The sequence below is a fragment of the Jaculus jaculus genome, chromosome 3 (assembly GCF_020740685.1).
Source record: "Jaculus jaculus isolate mJacJac1 chromosome 3, mJacJac1.mat.Y.cur, whole genome shotgun sequence".
Classification (NCBI taxonomy): Eukaryota; Metazoa; Chordata; class Mammalia; order Rodentia; family Dipodidae; genus Jaculus; species Jaculus jaculus.
In genome coordinates, this window is record NC_059104.1 from 89,627,428 (window position 1) to 89,654,649 (window position 27,222).

Sequence of the window (27,222 nt, forward strand, 5' to 3'; positions counted from 1 at the left end):
GAAAAAAATGACATAAACAGCTAGCTCATTGTGTGAAACTTTTATTGATCTTCTGGCCAATCACCTATTTCAGGAAGAGGAGCAATGGAGGCTAAGCATTCCAGCGTGACAGCACTAATACTGCACAACGTAGGCAATGGACTGATTGCATGAAGGCTATACAGAATCTGACGTGGAGCTCCTACACCGGATGGGAAAATCTTGAGGCAACATAAGTGCGGATTCCCTGTGCTCTTTAAAAACTCAACTCTCTCCAACTCAGAGGATAAGATGAAAGACAAGTGAGCTTATTTGTGCTCAATTTGCTGTGTTGTTTTGTTGTAGGAGGTTCTGTGCTAAGTTTTGAGCCCTAGCCTGGCCAGGAAGTTGAAAATGGAAAAAGGAGAACTGGACAACAAATGGAATAAAAACCCCCAGCTGAGCATTGTTCCAAATTTCCACAGTCCTTGGGAAACTATCTTTTTACTTTTAAATATGCAGGAGCTATATACATTAATGTACATACAAATTACCTGGGGTCTTTTTGAAAACACCCACTTCAATGCAGTAGTTTTTAGTGTTGACTAAAAATGTGTTTTCTAAAAACATCCAGTTGATACTATAGCCCTAATCTACAGTGACATTCAGGCATAAGCAAACTCAGACTAAAATTCAGGGAGATAAGATTCCATGATGTAATCACAAATTCTTATACTGTCAGCTCACTGAACAGCTAAAGAAAACTCAAGAGTACACTATCTAGCATTGTAGTGAAAGGTACTGTTGTCCTGTTCTGAATTCTTGAGTATTCAACTGAAAGTCCTATAGAGTTCTAGTTTAATACAAGTTTTACCTTTCTCAGAGGTTGAATCATCACCCATCAGCATATAACTAAGTGTATGTTCAGGATTCTCACAGTGGTCTTATGACAAGTGCCGTTAGCTTGTTTCATGTGAGGCAGTAAAGCCAGCCAACAGCAGAGGAGGTGGTGCTGGAACTGAAAATATGGAATAATAAAACTAATAATGATTAATAATAAAATTATAAAATTTATGTAAAATAATAAAATTATTAATAAAACCAAGTTATTTCAGAAACAATTTTAATATTGATAAAGCAATAATTGGGGGAATAGTACATCATATAGGATCATTTCACTAGGATGAGGTATGTGAAAAATAAATGTCAGAGTGATGACAGTCTCTGTTATTCTTCATATCGTAATAAATCCAGGTTCAGGTCTCAGGCACAAATGTCATTAATGCTGAGTAAACTAGATAATAGTCAAAGGCTTCATGAGTTAAATTTTGTTTAAGTATTTTATTACAGATAAAGGGTGACTAATGATTATGGTGAGACACATATCCTCAAATAGCATCATGTACCAAAGTCATTTAGACAATGAAAGGAAAAGCATGAAGAACAGACTGGAGCACAGAGTTAATTAAGGGGTCCATAACAGTACCAATGTTCACAGTGGAAGCACTGAATCTCTGTTTATGATCTTCAGGTTACATTGACTCTGAAGTTAGCTTTCAACTTATCTCTAACTTTTAAGAATAGAAAAATTCAAAGCTTACCAGTATGGTTCTGACAATTATAGAAGCTTGAAAAGGAATTTAAAAAGATAATGAAGACAATTCTCCAACCTGGGCATTTTGTAGCAGCCATGCTGCAGTCCTTAATAAGGAGTACAGGTGATAACATTTAATGTCATTAATATGGAAAAGCTACAGGAAGCATGATTCTGTATGAATGTTGTGAACCTCTGCAAACAGTTTAAAGAGTCAGTAGCACTAGTCATAGGGGCACTTAGGACAAAAAAGATCACATCAAATGGAACTGAAACAGAGACCTAAGGTGACTGGACACCTTTTGCTTTTATAGCTATGAAAGACCCTATAAGCTAACAAAACAAAACCCCATGTCAGCAGAGGAAGAGGTGAGGGACATGGAAGTGACAAAGAAAAGCGCCTCTTTTTCCAGATGGCATTTTCAGTAGGCAATGATGGCAGGATCCACAGAGGACTTCAGAAAAGTGTTCGCAGCTTTCACAAGTGCTGGGATAGTGGAGCCTGTGAGGAAAAGAGGCAAGACTCAGGATCTCCTACAAAAGAGCTAAGGAGAGCACTTCCCCCAACCTCACTGAGCCTCCAATGGTCAACTCTCCTTAGCCCTCCTTGATCCTTAGTACCCTTGGCTTTTCTTTCTTTCTATTTTGATTCGATTTTAAGCTTGTCTGTCCCCAAGAACACTAAGCAGTAGGAAGGCAACAAATACACAAGCAGTACCTGCTCAGAGTTCAGGGCTATTGCTCCTCAGCTTGGTACTGAGAGAGTAAGTACTATTCTGTGCCCTTTTTGTCACAATAGCCCCCATCCGAGTTCTTTCCCTCTTTAATCGTCTTCCAACATTCCCAGTTGGAGATTTCACCCTCATCTTGCCCAGAAAGGGCTAGTGGGTGAGTAGAAAGGGTGTGAGCCAGGATAGTGGGGGTTCCTAGGGGACTGCCCAGTGCTCACCCTCTGCCAGGTCTGGAGATGCAGCACCTGCGGGGACAGCCGGCTTCCTAAGAGAAAGGAAGCAGGGCCAGGGAAGCAGGGGGAACTGTCTCCTACCTGCATTTTTGCGAATCCAGACCACCGCCTTCCTTTCCAGAAGCTCCCATTCACACTTCAGATCCCTGCCATTAGCGTGCAGCCAGAGCACGGCCAACACTGTGGCCCAGCAAGAAGGTTCCACAAGCTGCACGACAGACAGACTTCCCTGAGGACAGGCTGGGGCAGGGACTCCCGCAAGAGGATTCTAGAGCTTCGCTTCCCGTCTGGCTTCTTATCTCTTACACTACTGCTAGATGGAGTTACCGGGTCCCTGTCTACCCTTATCTAACACTTGTGAGACCTAAAGTCAGGCCCTGAGCCCCAGAGTAGCAATCTACCAAGTCTTAAGGTAGAAGGGTCTTACAGTATGAATCTGGTATAAGCTGAGGACAGTGCTGGGAACCCTTCAAAATACCCACGAAAGAACTCTCTCACTGTACTTACAGAATAACATGTACCTTTTTAAAGACATGAATCCTCACCCTCTACACCTCCCCTCCATCAAAAAGTAAATGAAAATAAATGCCAAAATAACACTTTTGAAAGAAAGTAATTCCTACAAAAGAGAAATAATGTGCACACACAAATCAGTAAAATTCTCAGGCTTATTCTACTCTAAAAGTATACAGTGAGTATTTTTTTTTTTAATGCAGCTCCTACAATGGTCACCGCTAGAAGTAAAGATGTTAATGAAATTCTGTGACCACAGCCAAAGAATACAATGGCTGTAAAGGTAATGCTGTGGCCTCAACTAATCATGTTTGAAATATGCTACTTCACATTGTCTATAGCCACCTCAAGCCTTTGGCGTCACCAGCATCTGCCTGTAGACCAATGTGCTTCTCTCCTTTACCTGTTCAGCTGAGAACTCAGAGCCAACAATGGTAGTACTTGATTTTTGTTTCTCCTATATTTTGTATTTCCTTGTTTTCAAGAAAATTAGAATCTAGATTCTCTTATATAATACCTTATCTTTAATTTTTGTCACCTACAAATAACATTTTGTCTAAAATTTCATCAAAATCTTCATTGAAAACACGGCCTCCCAATAAATAAATAAATAAATAATGAAATAAAAGAAAATTAACAAAAATGGCCTAATATGAAAATTAAGAGCATGGTCAATCAAAAATAATTCTAATAAGAGATTTAAATATTTTAAAATACTACATTATAAAATCAATTATCTAGTGCTAGGTTCAACAAGTTTGTACTTGGTAGAGATACTTATTAAAAATAACTCTATGGCTGGAGAGATGACTTAATGGTTAAGTCACTTGCCTGCAAAGCCTAAGAACTCATGTTTGAAGGTCTAGGTCCTACATAGCCAGACACACAGTGATACAAACATATAATGTCACATATGCACACAAGGGTTGCATGCATTTGGAGTTTGTTCACAGTAGCTGAAGGCCCTGGTGTGCCCATTCTCTCTTTATCTCTTTGTCCCTCCCCCAAAATAAATAATTAAAAAATAAGTCAAATTGTTTGCTGCAATCAGATACAGCAGGTCTCTTGCTTCCTTATTGATATTCATATCTTCTTTCAAATGTTTATAAATTAGCCAGGCATGGTGGTACACACCTTTAATCCCATCACTCAGGAGGCAGAGTTAGGAGGATTGCCATGACTTTAAAGCCAGCTGAGACTACATAGTGAATTCCAAGCCAGCCTGGGCTAGAATGAGACCCTACCTTGAAGAAAAAAAAAAAAAAAGTATATAAATTATCCTTTTAATTCCTTGTTTTCAAACAAGATTATTACATAAAATATAAAACCTTCCAATATCTATATTTTAAAAATAAACAAAAACCATAATTTTGACATTCTATTTTGTTTTAGGGGCTGGTGATTATGTGGGCCTTGCATCTGTTAAGATGCACTTTGGGGCTGGAGGCGCTTGCCTGTGAATACTAAGGACCCAGGTCCTATTCCTCAGTACCTCTGTAAGCCAGATGCACAAGGTGGCACATGTGTCTGCAGTTTGTTTGCAGTGGCTGGAGGCACTTGTGTGCCCAATCTCTCTCTTTCTTTCTCCATCTCTCTCTCTCTCTCTCTCTAAAATAACTTTTAAAAGGTAAAAAAAAAAAATGCACTATAATAATGAACTGTCTTCTCAGCTAAACATATTTTATTTACCTCAATATATCACAAATCATCAGTTGAACATGTAGTTAACAATTTGTAACATGCTTTACATATTTTATACTCAACCTTTGAATCAGACTCAACAGCCACATGTCACTGACTGGTGGATACTGAATTATAGAGTGCAGTAACAAAATATGTGAGGTCTATCTAACCCTTCAAATTTAAAAAATTCAGAATAATATGTCCTTTATGTTTCCTATATTTGTCTTTTAAGAATTTTTCTATATGTATTAGAGGATTTATCGAGTTGCCTTCAGATTCTGAATGTACTTTTATCCTTGTTAGTGTATTTAACACATTTATGATAGCTAGGAGACTCCTAAATCTTAGCCTACTCTGACTTCAGTGAACTTTTTTTTCTTTCCCAAAATGGGAACCACATGTTAGTGGGGGTGAACTATAATAACAAACTTTGGGAATGAACTATGAGAATGAAATATGAAAAATAACTATGGTTATATTTCTTATGGACCTTAGACATAACTTTCAGATATTGCTGTGAGATGCTAAATACCTTACTTGTAACTCACCTTAAAGGTAATCTTACAACTGTGTAATCCACTCATTTAGAGCAATGTGACTAGATTTCCTCTGCCTTGGTATACCTTTGCCCTGAACAACACAGATGAATAATAGGGACAAACAATGTTTAGAGATGCTGACTGATCTTTAGCTATTCTTTGTTAATTTCCTCAGTGGCCTGGTCAGTCTCTCTATGCAAAGTAAACACACATACAAAAGACATGCTGAGCATAGCCTTGAAGACAACAAGATGAGTAACTATGGGCCCACAGACAACAGGTGGGTGGGCTTAATGTGAGTGCTCTTATGATGTGCAGAGTCCAGTGGGTCATGCCCCTAAGTCCATTCCTTTAAAAAATGTTCAAGGTTCCTTACACTATGCTCATATAAAGTCCTACTTGTTCACATAGGACTGTTTTTTGGCAGTTCACTAAAAATGCCAATGATCACTCGCACGCAGAGGAAGCCATTGCCACAGGAACATCAGAATGGAGGGGCAGCAAATGTAGCAGGTCTACTAATGGCTTGAATTAAACTTTTCTCCAGCCTCCCCACCTCCACTCAAGCTGCAGCTAGAGAGCTAGAGGTAGTTACCCCACTCCAGGGTTGGGGTATCAGGAGTTAGCTCTCATACTTCTCAGACTCTTATCCTAAACGCAGTTTGTCAACTTCTGGATAGGAAGGCTCCAGAGGTTAGTCTTCCCTAAATTCAGGGCTGTGACCCCTCAAATATGGTAACTTTTTACAGTAGGAAGACGAGCAAGAATAGAATTATCATCAGTAGTCATGAAGACAAATAGCCCTAGCATGGGATGCAACTCAGTCATTGGGAGGTTGTTGTACCTCTTGAAGCTTCAGTTTCTTCAACTATAAGAACTAACCTAAAAGAAGTGCTAAACTAATGTGAAATGTAAGGAACACCATGAACACTAAGTGCTAGCCCAGTGTGGGGCACCATGCAATGGCTCACTGTTACTTTTACGACGAAGATGACTGATAGTGAACATCAGTGAAGTAGAAGAGGATTTTTGTTTTCACTTTGTTATCCACCACTCTTAGCATGAACTCTTATTAACTAGCCCCTTAATTGTTTATGTGTTCTGCTCTAACACAATCACAAAAAACTATCAGCATCTGTGTTAGAAGTTTATTTAGTCTAGGTCACCCTTCTATCCTCCTATATTTGGCCCTGTTTGACACAAATTCTCACAGTATTTTATTGCATAAAAATATCCTCTTCGTTTTAATTTCTGTTGGTCTCACCTCAGTAGGGTGTGCAGCCTGCATGTCTTCCAAACTAGTCCCCAGGACCTTGGCCAGATCTTCTTCCATATCCCAAGAACCATTTGCATTCTGGAGGCATATCAGCTGCACAATATAATTTTCACCAAAGACTTTGAAGAGAATAGAAAAAGATGGGAAATTAGGTAGCTATTGAACTCAATTTGTAACTGAGTATTTTTCTAAGTCAGAGATAGACTGTAGCAAAAGTGCTGCTAAGAGATATTTGTCTCCAGATTTGTCTTTAGGCCCAATTTATGAAGGGACAGACAGAGCAGTAAGGTTCCAGAGAGGATGGCAGTATGGTTGTGCAGGGGTGAGGGTCTGCTTATAGGCAGTCTGAAGGCAGATATGACAAAAGGGCTTTCTTGAGCAAGAAATGATCCCAGAGTTAACTGGAGTTTCTGGGTCTTATACTGTAGCCTAACAAGATGGGGATGAGCCTTGAGATACAGGGCCTAGACAAGTCTTATTGACATCCTGGTCCCCCAAATAGATAACCTCCTATCTAGAGAAAGATATAGCAGAATTTGAAAGACTAAAGCAGCATACTATAGCTCATCTTACCTTTATGGTTACTTTTGAACTTGGTCATTTTGGCAGAAGAAGGTGTCTTCTTGCTCATTTCATGTGTAGCCTCATTGAAAGATACGTTTCCAAGTGTCAGGCTACAAGGTTGAGGTGCACCTAGTATGATATGTGTGACAGATAAACACTAATAAGAAACTGTCCCTCTAAAGATGCTCACTTATAACAGAGTCCATTGAAAAGATTCTTACCACCCCGCTTGTATGTCATGGTTGCACAGCAAGGCAGCTGCCTTAGAGGCTGAGGTGCAGGAGGACTCCCAAAAGATGGCATGGCAACAGCTGGAAAACATCAACACAGACATTTAAACTGAGGTCCCCGTGCTCCCCAGAGCCGGAGAAGATCATCTAGTCTCAGTATTTGAGACAGATTTTCTTCAGCTTTTGTTACCACCTGTGTTGTTTCATTTCTCTCCCTGGAGCTGCCTTTCCTATACAAACCCTTACCCACTGAACCTTCTTCTTCTTTCTACTGCTTCCTAAACTTCTGACATAGGCTAAGCAATCTTCCCTGCATCTTTAGAATCACAAAGAGAGCTTCTTCTGACTTTACCTTAACATAAGATAAATTTATCTTCTTATAAAATGTATCTCTCGTTAGCACTCTCAAGAAATTGTTTTCTTAATGAACTGGACTCACAGCACCGAAGCCTGGAAGTATCTTTAGCCTGGGGGATTACTCTTCCCCTTCACCTGTGTTAATTTCCAATGTCCTTCGTACTGTTGACCTTCAACTTGCTTATCACTTTCTGTGTCCTGCTGAATCATCTGGAAACCAGACTTTTACTTCCATCCATTTCAACCTCTGCCTACATCTCAGGAGACTTTGGCCCCATGTATATTGTCTATTCAACATTCTGATACAAAGGATCTTCACTTCCTCACTTCCAAGTACTTTGTCTCAATTCTACTTCAGCCCCAATTTCCCAACTCATGACAACCTTTTAATATTCAGAATTACTCCGTTTGTCAAAAATTAATTAAAGTAATATAATATCCAATTACTTATAGTGTGTTAATTTAGAGATTATTTCATTTGATCTCAGATGAGAGTTTACCCAATTAAGTCCTTAATTCTGCTATTCTTTCCCTAAGTATCAAAGTCCTTCCATTTTTATTTTATTCTGTATTCAGTCTACACCTCAGGCCCAACACTGCACATTCTTACCAATTGCTTAAATTCTATATCTTGTCATCATCCACATCTGGCAAGATACCACTTGGAAATGAGGCCAACCCTCCACCCACTTCACATGCGGAAGCTGCTGAGCACTGCTGAAATGAATCACAGTGGCATTGATTCCCTTTAGTAATTTGTGAAGATGTCAACCTCAACTGGATCCTCAGTCATGCTCAACAACCAAAGCTCTTTCATTCTGAGTTTTCTGCTTCATTATTGTCTCCACTGACTCTTTCAACTCCCCTCTGTCCCTCAACCCTTCTCATCTTCTACTTCGTGCCTAAGACCATTGGTCATCAGCCTTCTGTGTGGTTTATCAACCATCTAATAATCAAGAGCACAAATCATCTTCATATTTTAAACATTACTGTTTATATGCATTTCTATGTTGTAGTATTTCCTTGTTTTGCCACCCATAGTTTCAAAGATCTTTCTCAAGGACATAGTCTAGCTCCTTAGAAGAGTTCTCTTATATTTGGATCATAACTTTGAATGTTTAGATATGTATTTAACATAGAGTCAGTAGTAGAGGTCAGGAAGCTAGAAAAAAGGCCAGGAGGGAGGAAAAGTAGGAAGGGATTAAGGGAGGGCTAGTAGTATCCAGGTTAGTAAATATAAGGACAGAATACCAGGGGAAATAAAGTCTAAGTATGGCAAGGGGAAAAGGAGAGGAGAGGAGGGTGTGGGTAGAGAGATATACAAAACTAATGATGTTATAAATATGTACAAAGAAATCTTTTTATTACCTAATTAAAACCATAACTTAAGGAGACAGAGATAAAGAGAGCTTGGGCAGAAGTACCCTGCTCAGGTGAAGAATTCTATACCAAGAAACCATCAGTTCTTACAGGAAATCCCCAGTCCCAGGGGTGGGACATGCCCCATTGAGTTGTTGGTTGGGGATGCTCAAGATTCCCCCAAAACAATATAGGCTACTGACAATGCTCTTTGTTGCCCTCCATAGCCAGATGGTTAAACTCTATTGCTGAAGACACTGCATACTTTGATCACAGGACACTGAGAAGCTGGAATCCTCCTCCCTGATGGCTACATGTCAGAGTTCTAGAAAGTGCTACACAAGCTGGTATGGGAAAAAAGTCATCAACAGTCTTAACCAGCAGTGGCCCCTGCAATCTGTACAGCTTGCTAGCCAAGAAAGATGTACTCACTAATGCAATAGTAGCATGTCAGTAGTGGGGATAATCAACTGCTCTCTGATTGGATATTAGCCCTGCTCCACAGGTGGGAATACCTGTCAGGTCCTGATAACCAAGTTAAAAGCCTATGTCTTAAAAGGTTATGGGCTATAGGTGGGAAGCTGCCACTGTTCTTTGGCTAAATGGATACATTATGCCAATCAAATTGTCCTGTAAAAAAATACACTTATGCCCATAGAGTAGGACTATTATTTTGGTTGGAGAAGTTTCTTTTTACATATGACAACTACAATGGGTAGACCCAAAACAACATCAAAATTATGAGAAGTAGCATTCAATATTCAAGTGCAGAACACTAGATGAGACATCTCTATCATGCCCATCAGGGCTCAGGGAACATTGTGAAGGAGGTGGCAGAAAGAATTTTAGTGCTGCCTTCCCTTCTGGACAGAGAAGCTTTGCTTTTGAGATGGCAATTGACACTGAGGAAAATCAAAATTCACCACAGCACTGAAAATAGGAACCTATTGAAAGCATAATGCTGAATGAGACATTTCTAACACCCCCCCCTCCAAGGCTCAGGGAACATTGCAGAAGAAGGGACCAAAAGAATATAAGAGCCATAGATCGGGTAGGGAGGAAAACTATGGGGGTTCTATATTCTGGACATGAACTGACTGGTGCATTCATGATCTCACAGGGCATATTGTTATGCTCATAAAATCTGTAAAATACTGGAGTTAATCAATATTTTGACCTACAAAAAAGAATGAGACATCAGAAGAGAGGAAAGACTACTTGGTAAGAGGATCCCGGGGAGGTTCAGTAAAATTGTGGTGGGTAAAAGGAAGACAGAGGAAAGTAAAGGGAGAGGATTATAATCAAGTATGTGATGTTTACATGTTAAATTATCAATAAAAGATCAATCCAAAAATGACTATTCAGAAATTCTCTAAGTACCCAAGAAAACAAAGCAACTTAAGAACCTTTTGAAACCCTTATCTTAACATGATATGCTCATATATACAGAACTTTTTATTCTATAGAAATATGAATGGGATAAACTTACCAGGCTCCTTATTCTATAGAAATATGAATGGAATAAAACTTACCAGGACCATAGTTTTGTGACCTTGTGGCGGGAGCACTGAAAAGAACTGGTCTTGGGATCTCCCTGTGAGCCAGGGGCCCCTGCACTGGCTGGTTGAGCTCCCTGTTTATGGCAATGAAAGCCGTGAAGGAGCTCATGACTCCAGACTCAAGGCTGATGTTCAGGACCTCTTTTTTATCTCTTGCTGGAGTCTCCCTGAAGCCCAGGTCTTTGGTCTGGATCAGACACTTTGCAGCAAGACGGTGAATAGTGAGGCTGAAAAGAAAAACTTGCTGAGAGTTATAGAAATCTAATATGAAAATTACTAATAGCCCTTCAAAGTTATGTATCTCAGAAGGAAGAAAAAGTAAGAAAAGGGGAGAGAAAAGAATTGAGTAGGTTAGAAAGGAAAATAAATTATAGATTATTATAGAGAAAAGTTGGGTTCAGAATGAAGGGAAAGAATCTAACCAGCAAAGATAGCAGGAAAAAGGAAAGAAGAGAAAGGGCAAGGAAACGGAATTCTCACTTGGTATCAGGCTTTGGTTGTGGAGAAAATGTCACCTTTTCTTCAAAACTCTTGCCATGGAGGGTATACTTGAGGTGTACTTCTCCTTCAACCTCAGTTGGCTGCAAGTTAGAGAAGAGTGGAAGTGATAAGTAGGAGAGATAACAAGACAAAGTCTGTGAACTAGGTTAGATCACCACTCAGCACATGCTTTCTGTCAATCAGGTGCTCATGAAAACAGAGTCCTTATGTGATGTGAAGGACTATAAGCTGGCTCTTCAAAATTATGCTGAATGTCTAAACCAATTACCAGCTTTCATAAAACTGCCAGGACCGTAGCTACTCTGCAAAAAGGAACAAACGAAATGGAGACTCACCGGCATCACTCCAGTCAGTTGGGCATAGAAGATTAACCTCTGACCCCTAAAGATGACTGTCTGTTCTGGGGAAAGCATATTAACAGACAGACCGGGAGGCAAAGTCCAGCTCAGAGAGATGTCCTCTACCACAGATTGTAGAGAACGCTTCAGAGACCTGAGAGCCTGGAGAAATATGAATAGAGTCAGCATAAACAGGTAGGGATGGCCAGGGGTGGCAGTGTACACCATTATCCCAGCATTTGGGAAGCTGAGGTAGGAGGATTGCTGTAAGTTTGAGGCTAGCCTGGGACTACAGAGTGAGTTCCAGGTCAGCTTGGGCTACAGTAAGACCCTATTTCAAAAAAAAAAAAAAGAAAGAAAGAAAGAAAGAAAAGCAAGTAGGAATGACAATGACAGTTACCATCAACCATTGACTGTGCACTAGGGGTTATGTGATATAATGAATGCCATGCCTAATCTTTAATCCTGTACAGAGATGTGGTCTATTTATCTTCTTTTGCACAGGGGAATCTAAAGTTTAGAGATTTAATATGTATATGTACATGAAAGAGATGTTGGGAGAGGAGAAACTCCTGGAAAAGAGAAATAGAAAATATATCCTCAACTATGTAAGAGAGAATTAGAAATGAATCTGGAGATGTCTTTGAACATACTAGTAAAAAAATAATATAAATTTGCAATATGTCCCATGTATTAGCAACCTCATATATGATCCTTCTCCATTGCTTGTTATCATTTCTAAGGATGAAAGCCTGTACTACATGATGCTCAGACTTAACAGCCAAACCTCTTAGTTTCTCTGTCTTCGGCCTACAATTAAGCCTCAACTTCTCAACATTGAATCTCTGCATATCTAACTGAGAAGACCATTTTTCAGAAAATGCAATGGACTCTTCTTCCAGAAGGCTGAAATCATCCCCAGTAAGTATATGGTACAAGAGTACCACAGACATGGAAATATGTCCTCAAGGTAAGTCGGGCTACTGCCCAGTCTCATGCTTGCTCTGAACTTCCCACCTCTGGACACTTGGACTGTTCCTCACCTTGGACTGCTCCTCACCTTGGACTGCATGCGGTCCTTGCCTGTGATAAACTCTGAAGTGCCCCCTGATACCCGTGCAATGCTTTTTATTAAGCTGGTGGAGGCTCCTTCTCCAATGCCAAATGAAAAACATCTGCAAGTGTAAACAGATCAAGATTAGATTAGAGAAGGAACTCTTAACTCACAAAATTCACAAAAATAAGTCATAGATAGACTATCTTAAAAAAAAATAGCAAAATTTCATAAAAGAAGGAAATTTCTTGATGACCTCAGTGTTAGAAAAAGATAAAGCAGACACAAAAGTCACTAACCGTAAAGAAAAAGAATAAAATTTTGAATTAAAATAATAACAGCTTGTAGCAGACAGCTTCAGGTTCGCTGAGATGAAATTCCAGACCAGGCACAGTTATGAAGGAAGGGATTTATTGAAGCTTACAGATCGAGGGGAAGTTCCATAATGGCTGAAGAAGCTCTCCTACCTTCACATGTCCCAGCGCAACACCAGCAAAAAGCCAAAAGCCACAGCACACTTTAGGAACTGCAGCTAGGCACACTTTTCATATCTTTAGATTGAAATCTGAAACCCATCATCACACCTTAAGATCTACCTGGTGACAATGCCTCCAGCCAGGTGGCTGCAGATGCAAACTACAAACAATAAAGAACTGAATATATTTGGGGCCATCTATTTTATTCAAACCACCACACAGCTATTACTCAAAAGGGATCACATTAAAGATGTAAAGACAAAGAGCAGGACAATAAAATTCATCTCTAGAACACAGTGTCGTCAATGTACTTTAGAGTGTAAAAAGAACTATGTATCAGTAAGAGAAGAAAGTCAAGCTCATAGAAAAACACATACAGAAAGCTTGTTGGAAAGTGTACACAAAAGAGGACAGGCAAATGGGCAAATATATACAGATAGATAGATAGATAGATAGATAGATAGATAGATAGATAGATAGATGATAGATAGATAGATAGATAGATAGATAGATAGATAGATAGATAGATAGATAGATAAATGAAGCAGGGATACCAGGAAAATGTAGGTTAAAACCATAATGAGATATTACTACACATGCACAAAATTGGTGGAAATTTAATAAGAGAAAATAGAAAATTTTAGTTAGCAAATGAGGCCATTGGAAACTTATAAGATGTGTATAAGATTAAATAAGTGCAGTATCTTAGACAACTACTTGACCATCTCCAGACATTCTATTTCTGGGTAATCAAAGGAACTAATATTTCTGTAAAAAGATATATATAGTTGTTTGTTGGTATCCATGGGGCTTGTTTCTACAACCAGGGAGGATACCAAATGCACATGTTCACATCCATGACAAAAAAATGTTACAGTATTCACTTATGGTCTAACTGCATTCCTGAGTAATTTGAATTATCTCCAGACTACCTGTAGTACCCAATACAATATAAACTCTGTGTAAAACTCAAATACATGCCTTTAGAACTGTCAGATATGGAGGATCAAATATGCTTATTAGAGTCAACATAAATTGTTTATAATACCATGAATGTCATATCAACAGAGTATTTGCATCTCAATGTACTATTAAAAGCAAGACAATATAAAAAGCCAATAAGCATGCTATTATTTTTTTTTTCATGCTATTATTTTTATTTGCAAACCAGCTCAAACAAACCAGGAAATTGTAAGTCATGTGAGCTATGTGTTATAATTCTGAAAAGAGTATGACAAAAAGGGAAGAGGGGAAGGTATTATCACAGATTAGTTCTAGACGTGTGTGGAAATTACACAGCGAGCTCATTGCAAGCATTTTTCCACCTCAGTTTTTATTATTTGTGTGACTTTCTATATTTTACTTCACCAAAAATGAAAAAATAAAAAGAAAAAAAGAAAGAAAGCAGAGTGATATGTCTATTGACAACCAGTTTAGAAAACCATAGGACAAATGAGTTTATTATTTTCTTGATGCTATTCAGAATACTACTTTTGATTTTTCATGTGAAATAATAAATTGTCATATGGTAAGCTTGAAATTATATAGTCATTATCAAACTGCTTTGCATGATGTGGTACTTGATTACAAATGTAGCCTTACTGGAGTCTCATCTCACAGTACAGATCACACTCTCCTCATACCTGTGTTTCTTACTGTTAAATTTCACTTCCTTAATGACACTAAATGTGTCAGTAACTTCTCCATCTGTGAAGACAAAGACCTGCACAGAGAAAACATTCTAGTCACTCTCAAGTTCATTTCTAAATATTAGAATTCACCCTTGAAAATCTCAACTGCTTTACTGTAAAGTTTCTGACACCATTTTTCAAACAGGCCAGAGATCCCTATTCCCCAGGATTCCACTGTCACTTACAATGTCTGTACAGTGTCTGTCCAGAACCCTGGGAATTTTAAGCAACACACATACTAGCTTCATTAGACATTATAGGTTATTCCATTAAGGAGCTTCCATAATCTTAGCATGGCATTAGGGAAGAATACAAATGCCTCTTATCTTATTTTTCTGTACTCTATGATAGATGTATTCACATCATATTACCATAATCTGGCTATGAAACTCAGGGGCATAGATTCTTGAAGAAAGGTTACATTTTGTCAGTCTTGTGCCAATTCTTACCTGCAAGGGGTGGCCTGGGATGGAAGATCCTCTGTAAATTTTCTGTAGTGGCGTTAGTATTTCAGTGCCTCCTAGATCGGCCAACATGAGTTTCACTTGTTTCACTGCCTTCTCCATGGTTTCCTGTGTGTACTTCACACTCTCCCTGAGAAAAGTAAGCATGCCTGGTCACAAGATGGTGGCTCCAACTTGTGAGAGCCAAGAAACGCTACCACACAGCCACCTATTGGACACCCCTCAGGTTCATGTTAACACTGCCCCAGTAACTATACGGTCCTCCCCTTTAAGATATCATCTTGTCCATTCTATGGTCTTTCTAGATACTTACGGAAAGAATGCCTCATAAGATGATCCAAAGCCATAGACATTGAAATAACAGCCCTCAGGCAAACTCTTCAGCAGCAGAATCAGCGTTTCCTGAAGGGGAGCGAAATGAGCTGAGGGAAGAAGATACTCTGAGACACACAGATCCCTGACTAACTGTATTTTCCTTTGGAGGGAGTGTGTGTGTGTGTGTGTGTGTGTGTGTGTGCGCGCGCGCGCACATGCAGAGGTCAGAAAGCAATGTATGGTGTGGCTCTTCTCCTTCCACCTTGTTTGAGGCTGGGTCTCTTGTGCATCATTCTATTTGCCAGGATAGCTTGTCCATGAGCTTCTGGTGGATGCTCTGTCTCTGCTTCCCTTTATCACTATAGGCATGCAGGGATTATGGATGCACACTCATATCCTACTTTTTTATGGGCTATGAATCTCACTTTATTTGATGACAAGAATTGTTAAAATTGTTTATTTAGCAAAAATCCCTAGCACAATTTCAATTTTAATCCTCATGCTATTCATTCAATTTTTAGCCTTATTCACCCTGTTTTTTGTGTCATCTGACTTATACATCTTTCATTTTCCATTGTCTATCTCTGTGTATTTGAACTCTTTTTTCTTTTTTTTTTTTTGTTCATTTTTATTTATTTATTTGAGAGTGACAGAGAGTGAGAGAGAAAGAAGCAGATAGAGAGAGAGAGAAAGGATGGGCAGGGCTTCCAGCCACTGCAAACAAACTTCAGATGCATGTGCCCCCTTGTGCATCTGGCTACCATGGGTCCTGGGGAATTGAGCCACGAACTGGGGTCCTTAGGCTTCACAGGCAAGTGCTTAACCACTAAGCCATCTCTATAGCCCTCTTTTTTTTCACTTTATGTTTATTTTTATTATATATGGACATACTTAGTATGTAAACAACACAAGCTGGTACCATCCTTTCTCTCATCCCTGCTCCTTTTCTGAAGGGGACTTCCTCACTGGGGATGCATGTCATCCCCATGAGAATTGTGGGTCATGCATTTTTTACAGGGATTCTGGGTATCCAAACTCTACTTGTTACACTTGCACAGAAAGCAACTTATCCATTAAGCCATATCTCCAGGCTTCCTAGCCTAACTCTTGAAGGTGTGGCCTCTTACCCTACTTCATTCCACCTTGTATTCCAGGAAAAGCCCTAGGGTTTGATAGAGAATGCACTGACACCTCCAAGTGGACCCTAGTTGAAAGCCCTAAGATTTCTCCTTAGGGAACATCTGTTCAGGAAAAGGATAGCAGCTGTTTTTACCTTGGCAGCATCTATGCGCAGCTGAGACCTGTCCTGGCTACTCATAGGGCTCTGCATGCTTCCTGAGCGGTCCATGAGGAACACAAATTCTCCACGTGTGCTTGAGGCTTCAACTTCTGGGATATCTGGATAGAAACTCACCATTGCAGAAGGAGCTCCCATCAGAGACTCTAAACAGAAAGAAAAGGGGCCTGTAAGATAAGAAGGAACTCAAGAATCTTACTTAAAATCTTCAAGAATAGCCAGGTATGTTGGGCAAAGATTTGTAATGACAGCTACTAGGAAAGCTGAGGCAGGAGGATCAAAAGTTCAAGGAAGCCTATGTTACAAAGTGAGATTAAAACCTACCTGAGCAACTTAAGAAAAACCTTTATTAAAGTTTAAAAAGGGGCTGGAGAGATGGCTTTGTGGTTAAGCTCTTGCCTGTGAAGCCTAAGGACCCCAGTTCAAAGTTCGACTACCCAGGACCCATGTTAGCCAGATGCACAAGGGGGCGCACATGTCTGGAGTTCATTTTCAGTGGCCAGAAGCCCTGGCACACCCATTCTCTCTCTACCTCCCTCTCTCCCTCTCTCTCTCTCTCTTTCTCTCTCTGTGTGCCTCTTTCTCTGTCTGTCACTCTCAAATAAATTTAAAAAAAAAAAGTTTAAAAAGTGAAAAGAAAAGCTGGGCATGGTGGTGCACACCTTTCCTCCCAGCACTCGGGAGGCAGAGGTAGGAGGATCGCCGTGAGTTCGAGGCCACCCTGAGACTCCACAGTGAATTCCAGGTCAGCCTGTGCTACAGTGAGACCCTACCTCGGAAAAAAAAAAAAAAAAGTGAAAAGTAAAGTATGCTGAGGATATAGCTCAATGTCATAGTGCTTGCCTAGCATGAGAGAGGTTCTGGATTCAATTCCCAGAATTGCAAAATGAAAACAATAAACAAGTAAACAAAAACCAACAGAAAATGTCCCCAAGAATTAACCATGAACTCGACAGTAACTGGAAAATCTCAAATCTAAATTCTTAAATTTAAGTATATGAACTATCTGCTTGCAAAGGGCTTGAGGTGAATTATAAGCATATACAAGACAGAAATAGAAGAGATATGGAGGTAAAGAAAGAAGATAGAACTCAGTAGGCACAGGCAATAGTGACAACTGTGTCACTGGATACTCATTTCTCGATGGCTCAACAGATCTGTGATATACATTAGGTTAACATGAGCCAAAAGAAACAGGCAAATTTACCTACAAACCAAATCAATGGGACGCTTCATACAAACTTGAATTGATCTGGAAAATGAAAATGATGTTCATGGGCACAATTCTCATGCACACAAATGACAAGCACATCAATAAGAACACCATGTGCCAGTACAGCTCCATCCACTTATGGAGTGCTGACCAGCCAAGATGAAGGGATGACTGTGACTAGTGAACTCTAAGCACTTCATTCAGTGGGGTGATGGAGACCACGGAGAGTACCCTATATGGAAAAGCTGTCTAAGTCATAGCTGAAATTTTGTTTCATGAACAAATGAAAGTTGATTCTGGAATTAAAAATCTACTATTGAAATGGAAATTAAATGTGAATGGTTGTTTTATAACAGCTCCAATATAATACTTTAGAGAACATAACATGATAAGTGTTATTTTTTCTTGTTGCTATGCCAAAATACCTGAAAAAGCAACTTAAGAAGGAAAGACTTATTTGGGCTCACAATTCTATGGTACAATCCATCATGGCAAGGAAGGCCTGGCAGTAAGGCCATAAAGCAGCTGGTCATATTACAACCCATCAGGAAACAGAGTGATGGATGCTACTTCAGCTTACTCTCTCTCGCTCTCGCTCTCTCTATTTTCTCTTTCTCTCTCTCTCAACTGACTCTGAGATTATAGTCCATGGAATGGTGCTTTCCAGAGACAGGACAGATATTCCTACCCCAAATAGCCTAATCTGGAAAATCCTTCATAGATGTTCCTAGAGATTTGTCTACAAGGTGTTTCTGGATCCTGTCAAGTTCATGAAATTAACCATCACAGATACTCCTTGTTTTTTTTTTTGTTTGTTTTTTGTTTTTTTGCAAAGTGATTCAAAGCTAAATTAACTAGTCAATTTATCCATTTATTTATTTTAGGATTTTTTTTTTTTGAGGTATGGTCTCACCTCAAGCTCAGGCTGACCTGGATCTTATTGTGTAGTCCCAGCCTGGCCTCAAACTCACAGCAATCCTTCTATGTCTGCCTCCCGAGTGCTGGGATTAAAGGCGCATGCCAGCATGCCTGGAAAAAATTATATTCTAAATAGTCCAAGGGTTTAGTATGCCTGTAGTAATGGGATGAGTTTTTATTTTATCCATAGGCATTGTGGCATTGGTGGTAGAGTGGTGAGCATAGCTTCCTTCTATAAGATACTCTAGTAATAGATTAAACAAAATTTCATAATTAAATGGGTGCCATCCAAGAAAGTATTTGATAGGAGATAAGCTAAAAAAGTAAGCTTAGAAAATTTGGAACTCTGGATGTATACTATATAATGAAAACTAACAATATATTTGTGTAATGTGTGATTCAAGGCAACTTGTTGCAGTGGGACTACCATTATGCTGTCAAAAAGGCTGCTATGAAAGTGATATGACCTAAGGTCCAAACCCATGGTCTGTAGAGGATGTGAATTACCCACCCTACCTCTTCCAGGAGGATTAAAATTATTTCACCTCTGGAAATTCCTTATATTTTCCTGAAACAAAAAGCTATTAATTAAAATTGTATGAAATTATTTAATTTTATTTTTATCTTTTTTTTTTATTTCTTATGTGGCGCTGATGATCAAACCTAAGACCTTGTAAATGCTAGCTAATTGCTCTGCCACTTTGCTATAACTCCACACATATATGTTGATTGCATTAATTACAATCTCAAATTTATAAATGTCTCACATTTAATATAGTGAGTACATTGTACGTTTCAAAAGTAAAATGCTGATTTCTTAGTACAGTGCTTCTTATGGTCAACACTGGAGGGTTTCATTGAGCCAGGATGCCACCCAAGGGTACTGTTTCCTTGAAAATAAAAACAACACAACATCTGGACAAAATATATAACCTAAGAAGCAGGACGTGAGTGACACTTTTGGAAGATTCTCAATACTGAAAAAAAAACAAACTGCTACCTCTAATATCCTCTATGAATGGCAAAGTTGGACTCATCAGCTAACTGATCAGAGAATCTGAAATGGAACTTCTTAGAAAGAAAGACTGAGATCTCAAATCTTTGTCTTTTGAAGTCTAACATTATGAAATATTTCATAGTTTAAAACAATCCTGATAAAAGACTAGCTCACTTGTGCAGTATTTGGTGGGCATATCAGAAGGAGCCCACTAAGAGGATAGGGAAGGTGCAATGGCAAGTGCAAGGAGAGATCAGAGCTCCATGGGGAAGGGCAGGTTCTAGCAAAACTGACTAGTTAGGGAGTCTCTCTGCAATCTCAGCATGGATAGCTAGATCTAAGGTAAAAACTGCTAAACAAGTGAGGTGAGTCAAAGCCCAAAAGTTCACATTGGTGGGCTTAAGTGTGAAGCCACGTTGGTCAAAAATTAGCAGTGAGGCTGGAGAGATTGCTTAGTGGTTAAGCCACTTGCCTGCAAAGACTAAGGACCTAGGTTGGACTCCTCAGAACCCACATAAGCCAAATTTACATGGTGGCACATGCATCTAGTGTTTGTTTGAAGTGGCTAGAGGCCCTGGCATGCCCAAATTCTCTTCTCTCTCTCTTTAATAAATAAGAATAAGATATGTTAAAATTAGCATTAGAAGACTACGATTGCCTGTGTAAAACTCACTTCAGTAAACTGTCCTCCTAGCACTTGGTATCGTAACAGCAGAAGAGTAGCCACATTGTTCATGCTGTGATCATGGTTGTTCCCAAGGATGCTGCAGTCACATCAATGTCAAACATACTGCAAAAGGAGCAGCATCCCCATCCCAGGTACCACACGTCTTGGTACTCAAGGAAGGCCCAGTTTGGGTTACAAGAAGCACGCATACACATTCAGGAACATTTAGCAAAGAAGTGACATTAAACTAAGTAAGAGTATAAATTTGTTAGAAATTTTGCTTTTATATTTTAGAAATCAAGAAACTAGGAAAAATAAGTTTTAGAAATGCATAGTCATAATTATTTCATTACTATAGGCCAAAGAACTGTCTACCTGAAAGAGGTAAAATGTTATATTTTAATATTTATCTCAGTACGAAAAATGATAAATTTCAGATAATATTGCTTAAATAAAATTTATTTGCTAAATTTAAAGAAGTTGCAACCTAATCACAATTATTACTTTCATATTTCCTATGTTTATAATGATTTTTCCTAATATATATTTATTGGCAATTTGTCTTTAGGACATATCTTTCATTCTCTGTACGGCTGTTTTTATATGAACTTAATTTAATCCTTCAGTGAATATTATTTTAGTAGGTTAACTTTAAGTTGGTTATTGATAGCATTGTGAATTTAGTCATGATATGACATTTTGATTATTTTAGAATTGATAATATTTAAATGCATTGGATTCACTTCTAAATTTACTCATACTTAAATTTGTTTAGGTAAAATTCCAAAATCTAGAATTGCAAAAATCAACATGAGTTTTAGCGAATTTGCCCATAATTCACTTCAAATGATTGGTATCAAATCATCTTGCTGCAAACAACCTATGAAATGGCCAAGTTAATCAGACTTTTTGAAGTATAAAGCATTATAATTGATCATCTTTGATCCTTTGAAAAGTTAAAAGTTCACAGAATTATTTTGTATTTCCATTCTACCAAGATTTGTCCTTTTCACTATATGCTTCTACTTACAGGACACTGAGAATTCAACCTAGAATGGAGCTGGTACACTTTCCTCTGTTGACTACCTGTGATAGTTCTGGAAAGTGCTATCCATCATGCTGTTAGAGAAAAGTCATTGATAGTCTTAACAAGCAGTGAGTCCTGCATGCTACACAACTGGCTATTCAGGCAAGATGGGCCCACTAGTATAAGAGTGGCAGGTCTGTCATGGTAGTAACCAACTTCTGTCAATGGATATGGGAGCCCACTCCATGGGTAGGAATCCATGCCTGGTACTAATAACCAAGTCAAAAACCTATGGCTTGGAAGATCATGGGCCATAAAACAATTGCTACTACTATTGTTTATTGAAGTTCTTATATTACGTCCATCAAGTTGACGTCAAGATATTTATATTTATGCAAATATATTAGTGCTGCTCTTACTTTTTAAAATTTATTTTTATTTATGACACAGAGAGAGAGGAAGAGACAGATACAAGAGAGGGAGATGGGAGTACCAGGGCCTTTAGCTGCTGCAACCTAACTCCAGATGCATGTGCCATCTAGTGCATCTGGCTTACACGAGTCCTGGGGAATTTAACCTGGGTCCTTTGACTTCACAGGCAAATGCCTTAATCACTAAGCTATCTCTTCAGCCCAGCTCTCACTTTTGAATACAGAAGTGTCCCTTCTCAGATGGCAGTGACTTGCTGGGTAGACTCAAAACTTATCAAAGTGCTGAGAAGTGACAACAGAGTGTTTAGCATTAAGGGAGATGTCTTCCAGACAGAGTGGTTGTTGCATTCATGACCTCACATTGACTGTTGTTGCCTGATGATGCCTATATGATATTGATGCCATCAACATGTTGTCATGGATGGTGGAGGGCAAAAAAAAAAAAAAAAAGACTCTGAAATAGAAGAGGAGTAGTTGGAAAGATGAAGGGTTCAATAGAGTGGGGATGGAGGAGAGGGGACAAAGAAGGGTGGTAAGAGGAGATTGTTTACATTTTTAATGAAGTTTTTAAAACTTAAAAAAGGAAGCAATACTTTCAAAAACAAGGGAAATGTGAAAAAATAAAAGAAGAAAAAATCTGGTCATTGTCATGTTTATTGTAATTTTCTTTTGTGAGTTTTATGTTCACAATCTTTCCCCATTTATCTACTGTTCCATTTAAACTAGCCTACAAAGAATAACAAGCTGTTTATTAAGCAAGCCTAACAACTGTTGTAGGCAAAAGTGTAGTCTTTCAATGTTTCACAGTGATCTATTATATCTACTACATGACAAAAGGAAAGAAAGGTGAGAATAGTGGAGAATAGTTCCAAAACAGAGAGTTACCACCCCAGAGGGACCTATAGAGGGAAACAGAAAATACCTGGCTTCATTTCAGGCATCCCCATCTCCACAGATACACTGGGTCGGTGCACCTCACTGTAGTAAATCAGGAGTTCCACATCCCGATCAAACTTGTGCCCTTCAGCTAAGGAAACCTGAGTTGGGGGAAAACAAAGAATTCACGTTAGAGCTGCAACTGATTGCTCCCAGTTGCTGAAGTGAGAGCTTGGAGCTGAGTTCTTCTATGAGCAGCCAAACAGGGAACAAGGGAAAAAGAGCTCTGTATCTTACAAGGGGTAGTGAAGGAAGACAGTGATTCAAAAAGAAAGGAAGATCCTAGATGTTTGAATGAGGAGCAGGTCAGGAACATGAAGACAGAGGACTGGAACTCTCTTACCAATTACCTGAGCAGACGTCTTCTCACCCCCAAGGTACTCAGTAGGACTCAAAGGGCAATTGGATTGCACCCTCTCAATGCCATGCTGAGAGCTGATGGTGGCAACCATGCTGAGTGTATAGGGCAGGTCCTCCAATGGGACTATGGGCGTCTTTAAGTCTAGACAGCTGTCTGCACATCGATCTGCAAAATGTAACAGATTTCTAGTACCCTCGCCAACACATTTTAGCACAGCATAAACTTACAGGACTCTCTCTCCCCACTCATGCCACCACATGCATTCAAAGAGGACACATATTCACCAGAGAGATGGTATCTAGGATTCAGGATTGCCGGGAGTACATAGCGCAGGGCCCCATCTGCTTCCAGGGACAGCTCCTGCACATATTTCAAAGTGAGTGCCACCTTTGACCCAGGTAGGAGGTTCCCCACATTGCAACAGAAGACATCCCTGGAGCACTTATCCTCTTCCAATAAGTAGGCCTGGAATCCTTGGGAGAGAGCATCCTCATAGTTGCTGTGGGCCTAAGGAATAGCATGAGTGGTAGAAAAGAAAGACAATGTCAAATGGAATACTGGCAAGGAGGGATAGTGTTAGGTCTTGTCCGTTTCAGAACTATGCTCTGAATGCCTCTGATTGTTCTACCTAGATGATTTTAAGCAAATAGAAGTGTGAAGAGAACATAAGAAAAAACATTCAACACCAGTGTTATTGTGTTGTTGCATGTGATAAAGATCTAAAGACAAGACAGTAAGTAAGTTAGAAGGAAGGAGATAATATAGTTGTCACCCACAGATAATGCATGTGTCACTTCACTAATGACAAGTTAGCTTCTTTGGAGATATTTCATGGTTTCTTATGAAGCTCTAGCTAGTCCTAAATTCACCATGTAACCAAAGATGGCTTTTAGGTCCATATTCTCCTACCTCTATGATGCAACTTTTAGAATTGCATACTTGTGCCACTACACATCTATAATTAATGACATACATACACACACACACACACACACACAGAGAGAGAGAGAGAGAGAGAGAGAGAGAGAGAGAGGGAGAGAAAGAGAGAGAGAGAGAGAGAGAGAGAGAGATACATACATAAATACATACACATTTATGAATGGGAGCCAGCTTCTTCCATCATTTGGTAGAACTTACCCTGGATCTCTAAGCTTGAAATAAATTCCTTCTTCCCAATATATATAATTCCATATAGAGAGAGTTGTCACCCATACCTTCATTTTGTCCTGTAATTCTGCCACAATTTTCTTCCCATCCACCAAGGCTTCAAAGCTATAGACGGCCGAGTCTTCATCCACAGGGAACACAAAGAAGGCCTCCAAAGGGACTTTCTCCTCATTCTCATAGTTTAAGGTTGCAGATACACCAGCCACAAAGTCATGAATAGATAAGGCCACAGCAATGCTCTTCAGTGCCACTGGGGACAGTTCAGGAGTTCAATAAACTTTTTTAGAATGCTGCCCACAGGCCAGGAATGACACTGGTTACCAAAGATAATGTGGCATTAAAAGTCATGAGTCAGGCTTACCTGGATCCTTTTGGCCAGTGAGTAGCCCACAGGAGCGCACCATGATGACACCGAGTTTCTGTAAAAGACACATCTTAAGCAAAAGTACAAATCAAGAAATATGAGAAGATGCTGTGGAAAACAAAAGGGCTTCCGCAAAGACCTTTAAATGGGACACACAAGAGGGTCTGGATCTGGGAAGGGAGGGAAGAATTTCTAATGACAGCTGCTAGCAGCTTACAGAGGGAGACTCACCCTGGAGCAAACAGCAGAATGGTTGACTGTGCCTAGTCGCAGGGTCTCTGAGCCTGGAGGTTCTCACCACAGGTGGCTGAGAGAGGAGAGAGAGGATCACAAAGGTCCTCTGACAATGAAACACCCTGTGCTTCCTGGTTCTAATTCTAGAGCCAATCCTCCATTGAGGGAGATTGCTATACAGCTGCACACTTTCTCCTACCTTCTCTAGCAAAACCTAATCCTTTTAGATTAGAATTACTTGCCTCTTGGAAGGAAATTCGGAGAGGCAGGCCCCAGGTGAGTCAAGTCCAAGCCTGGAAACCTGAGGCAGCTGGAGCAGGGTCTTCTCTTTAAGCCAGGCAGCTGCCTCGGAGATAGACCTTGTGTGAAAGCAGAAGGGAGCCCAGCAGCTCAGCTGCAGGCAGGGGGCGGGAAGCATGCCGGAACAGCTGGCCACACCCCTGCTCTCTGTTGCTGGGGGAAAGTGAAGAGCCAAGAATCCAGCCAAGGCGTGATTTGGACAGTGGAGCACAGTTTGGACACGGAACAGAGGGTAGTTCAACTTTACGTTTTCTGTCCAGAATTCTTAGTGCTCCACGCTTACAAAGAGCATGATGTCTGTCAAATGTCTATATGCTAGGGCTTAAGGGGCTAGAGTCATTTGGTGAGGGTGGACGATAAAGTTCTATTTCCGCATCACAAGTTTACACAAAACTGAGAAAACGGTGGCTGTCTGAAAGGGAAGGAGGGAGGGAAAAAACGTCTAAGAGAAAACTAGTAGGAAGAGGGTTTGGATCGTGAAATCATTAACGGATAGCTGAATGTCTCCTGCAGCCCCCACATGATTTCCCTAAACTTCCAAACCTCCACAAGTAAGGATTCAAGCCCCACCCTGGGACTTGCAGATGGAAAATTCTTTGCCAGATCTGAGCACTGGATCGCATCATGGAGGGGTGGAGGGATAGTAGTCTCTTACTCTTTAGCAGCTGGAAGTGGGATTCTCCTAGAGCCCTTCTGCTGGTCACCAACCCTCTCCGGAAATCCCCGCTGGGCTGCGAGTCTGGAGTCTGGCAAAGAGAAACCAGCTGCAGTCAGGAATTCCTGGAAAACCCGCCCTCTTCTAAGGCCCCAGTATAAAACAGCAAATGACTAAGGGATGGAGGAGAAATTCACTAGCGAATATTCGAACGTCTGTCGTTCTCTCCAAGGAAGAGAATACCATTGTCTTTAGAACATTTGCTTCCCTTGCCCCCTGTCTGGTTTCTGAAAAGGAACAGAATTAGGCAAAAGGAAGAGATTTGTTTATCAAGGAAAAACGCTACAACAGGACCATAAAAATGACATTAAAATGGCATACTTCGTAACAAACTTAATTACCAAAGGCTTCCTCTGTGCTGCTGGGATCTCTATGGGCATTGCATCATTGACTCCTCCTCTCCTACTGGAGTCTTCCCTCTCTGGGTTTTCATGGGAGGCAAGGAACACACTTCTGCTGCAATGAGACAGCATCCAGTCACCATGACAACACTGTCTTTCAGGTACGGGTCACTTATGAATATTTTCTAAAGTAATAAAACCAAACGTTTGAGTAACAGTGTAGTTGTAAATATCTGTGATTCTCTAGTAGTGATCAACTTTCCTATGTCCTACTTTGAATGACCAGTTTAACCTGAGCATTAAAGAAAGTCACAATTACTGTTAAGCTTCAAGCAAAGTGTATGTGGTTTGGAGGAAGAATCATCTAGGTTATGGTCTAAATTTGTGAGAACTTCCCCACCCCCCAGAATTTTTTATTTTTTATTTCTGCAGCTAAGAAATGAAGATAGTGACATACAAGCTTCACTCATTTTCTTTATAAGTTGTAATGGATCTAAAAGTACATACATGCATGTGAAAATGCCTTTACAGTCATATACATACATACATATGTGTATATGTACATGTAACATAAAGCGCAGGTAAGTTCAAACTATTTCATCAGGACTAAGCTCTAGAGACAAGTTTCTGATACATGTATTCCCAATTGTAAGACAACACAAATGATGCAAGTTATCAGAATGACAATTATGCCTTAAACCTGACACAATTAGCACAAATCATATTTATGGTTATTAAAACATTAATATGTTTTGTTAGAGACAATGGATAAATTCACTCCATTCACTTTAGACACAAAAGATAAGTTCATTCTGTATG

At 39.7% G+C, this 27,222-nt stretch overlaps 1 protein-coding gene across 2 annotated transcripts; it reads right to left on the reverse strand.

Annotated features, from left to right (window-relative positions):
* Window positions 1-1,064: 1,064 nt before the first annotated feature.
* Window positions 1,065-26,420, reverse strand: Vwa5a (von Willebrand factor A domain containing 5A). Of its 2 annotated transcripts, XM_045145838.1 has the most exons (22): window positions 26,404-26,420; window positions 26,003-26,093; window positions 25,290-25,406; window positions 25,045-25,120; window positions 24,811-24,868; window positions 24,497-24,699; window positions 23,567-23,789; window positions 23,272-23,447; window positions 22,908-23,022; window positions 16,709-16,878; window positions 15,434-15,522; window positions 15,106-15,250; window positions 14,609-14,688; window positions 12,496-12,610; window positions 11,433-11,597; window positions 11,077-11,177; window positions 10,570-10,823; window positions 7,313-7,402; window positions 7,101-7,220; window positions 6,516-6,646; window positions 2,598-2,724; window positions 1,065-2,054 (listed from the first exon to the last, which is right to left on the reverse strand). In XM_045145838.1, the coding sequence occupies exons 5-22, from the start codon at window positions 24,851-24,853 to the stop codon at window positions 1,975-1,977; spliced, it is 2,427 nt and encodes an 808-aa protein (XP_045001773.1). In that variant the 5' UTR covers window positions 24,854-24,868; window positions 25,045-25,120; window positions 25,290-25,406; window positions 26,003-26,093; window positions 26,404-26,420; the 3' UTR covers window positions 1,065-1,974. The 2 variants fall into 2 exon arrangements, with proteins under 2 accessions (XP_045001773.1, XP_004670619.1); XM_004670562.2 differs by lacking the exons at window positions 25,290-25,406; window positions 26,404-26,420 and having other exon boundaries at window positions 26,003-26,100.
* Between the last annotated feature and the right edge of the window lie 802 nt (window positions 26,421-27,222).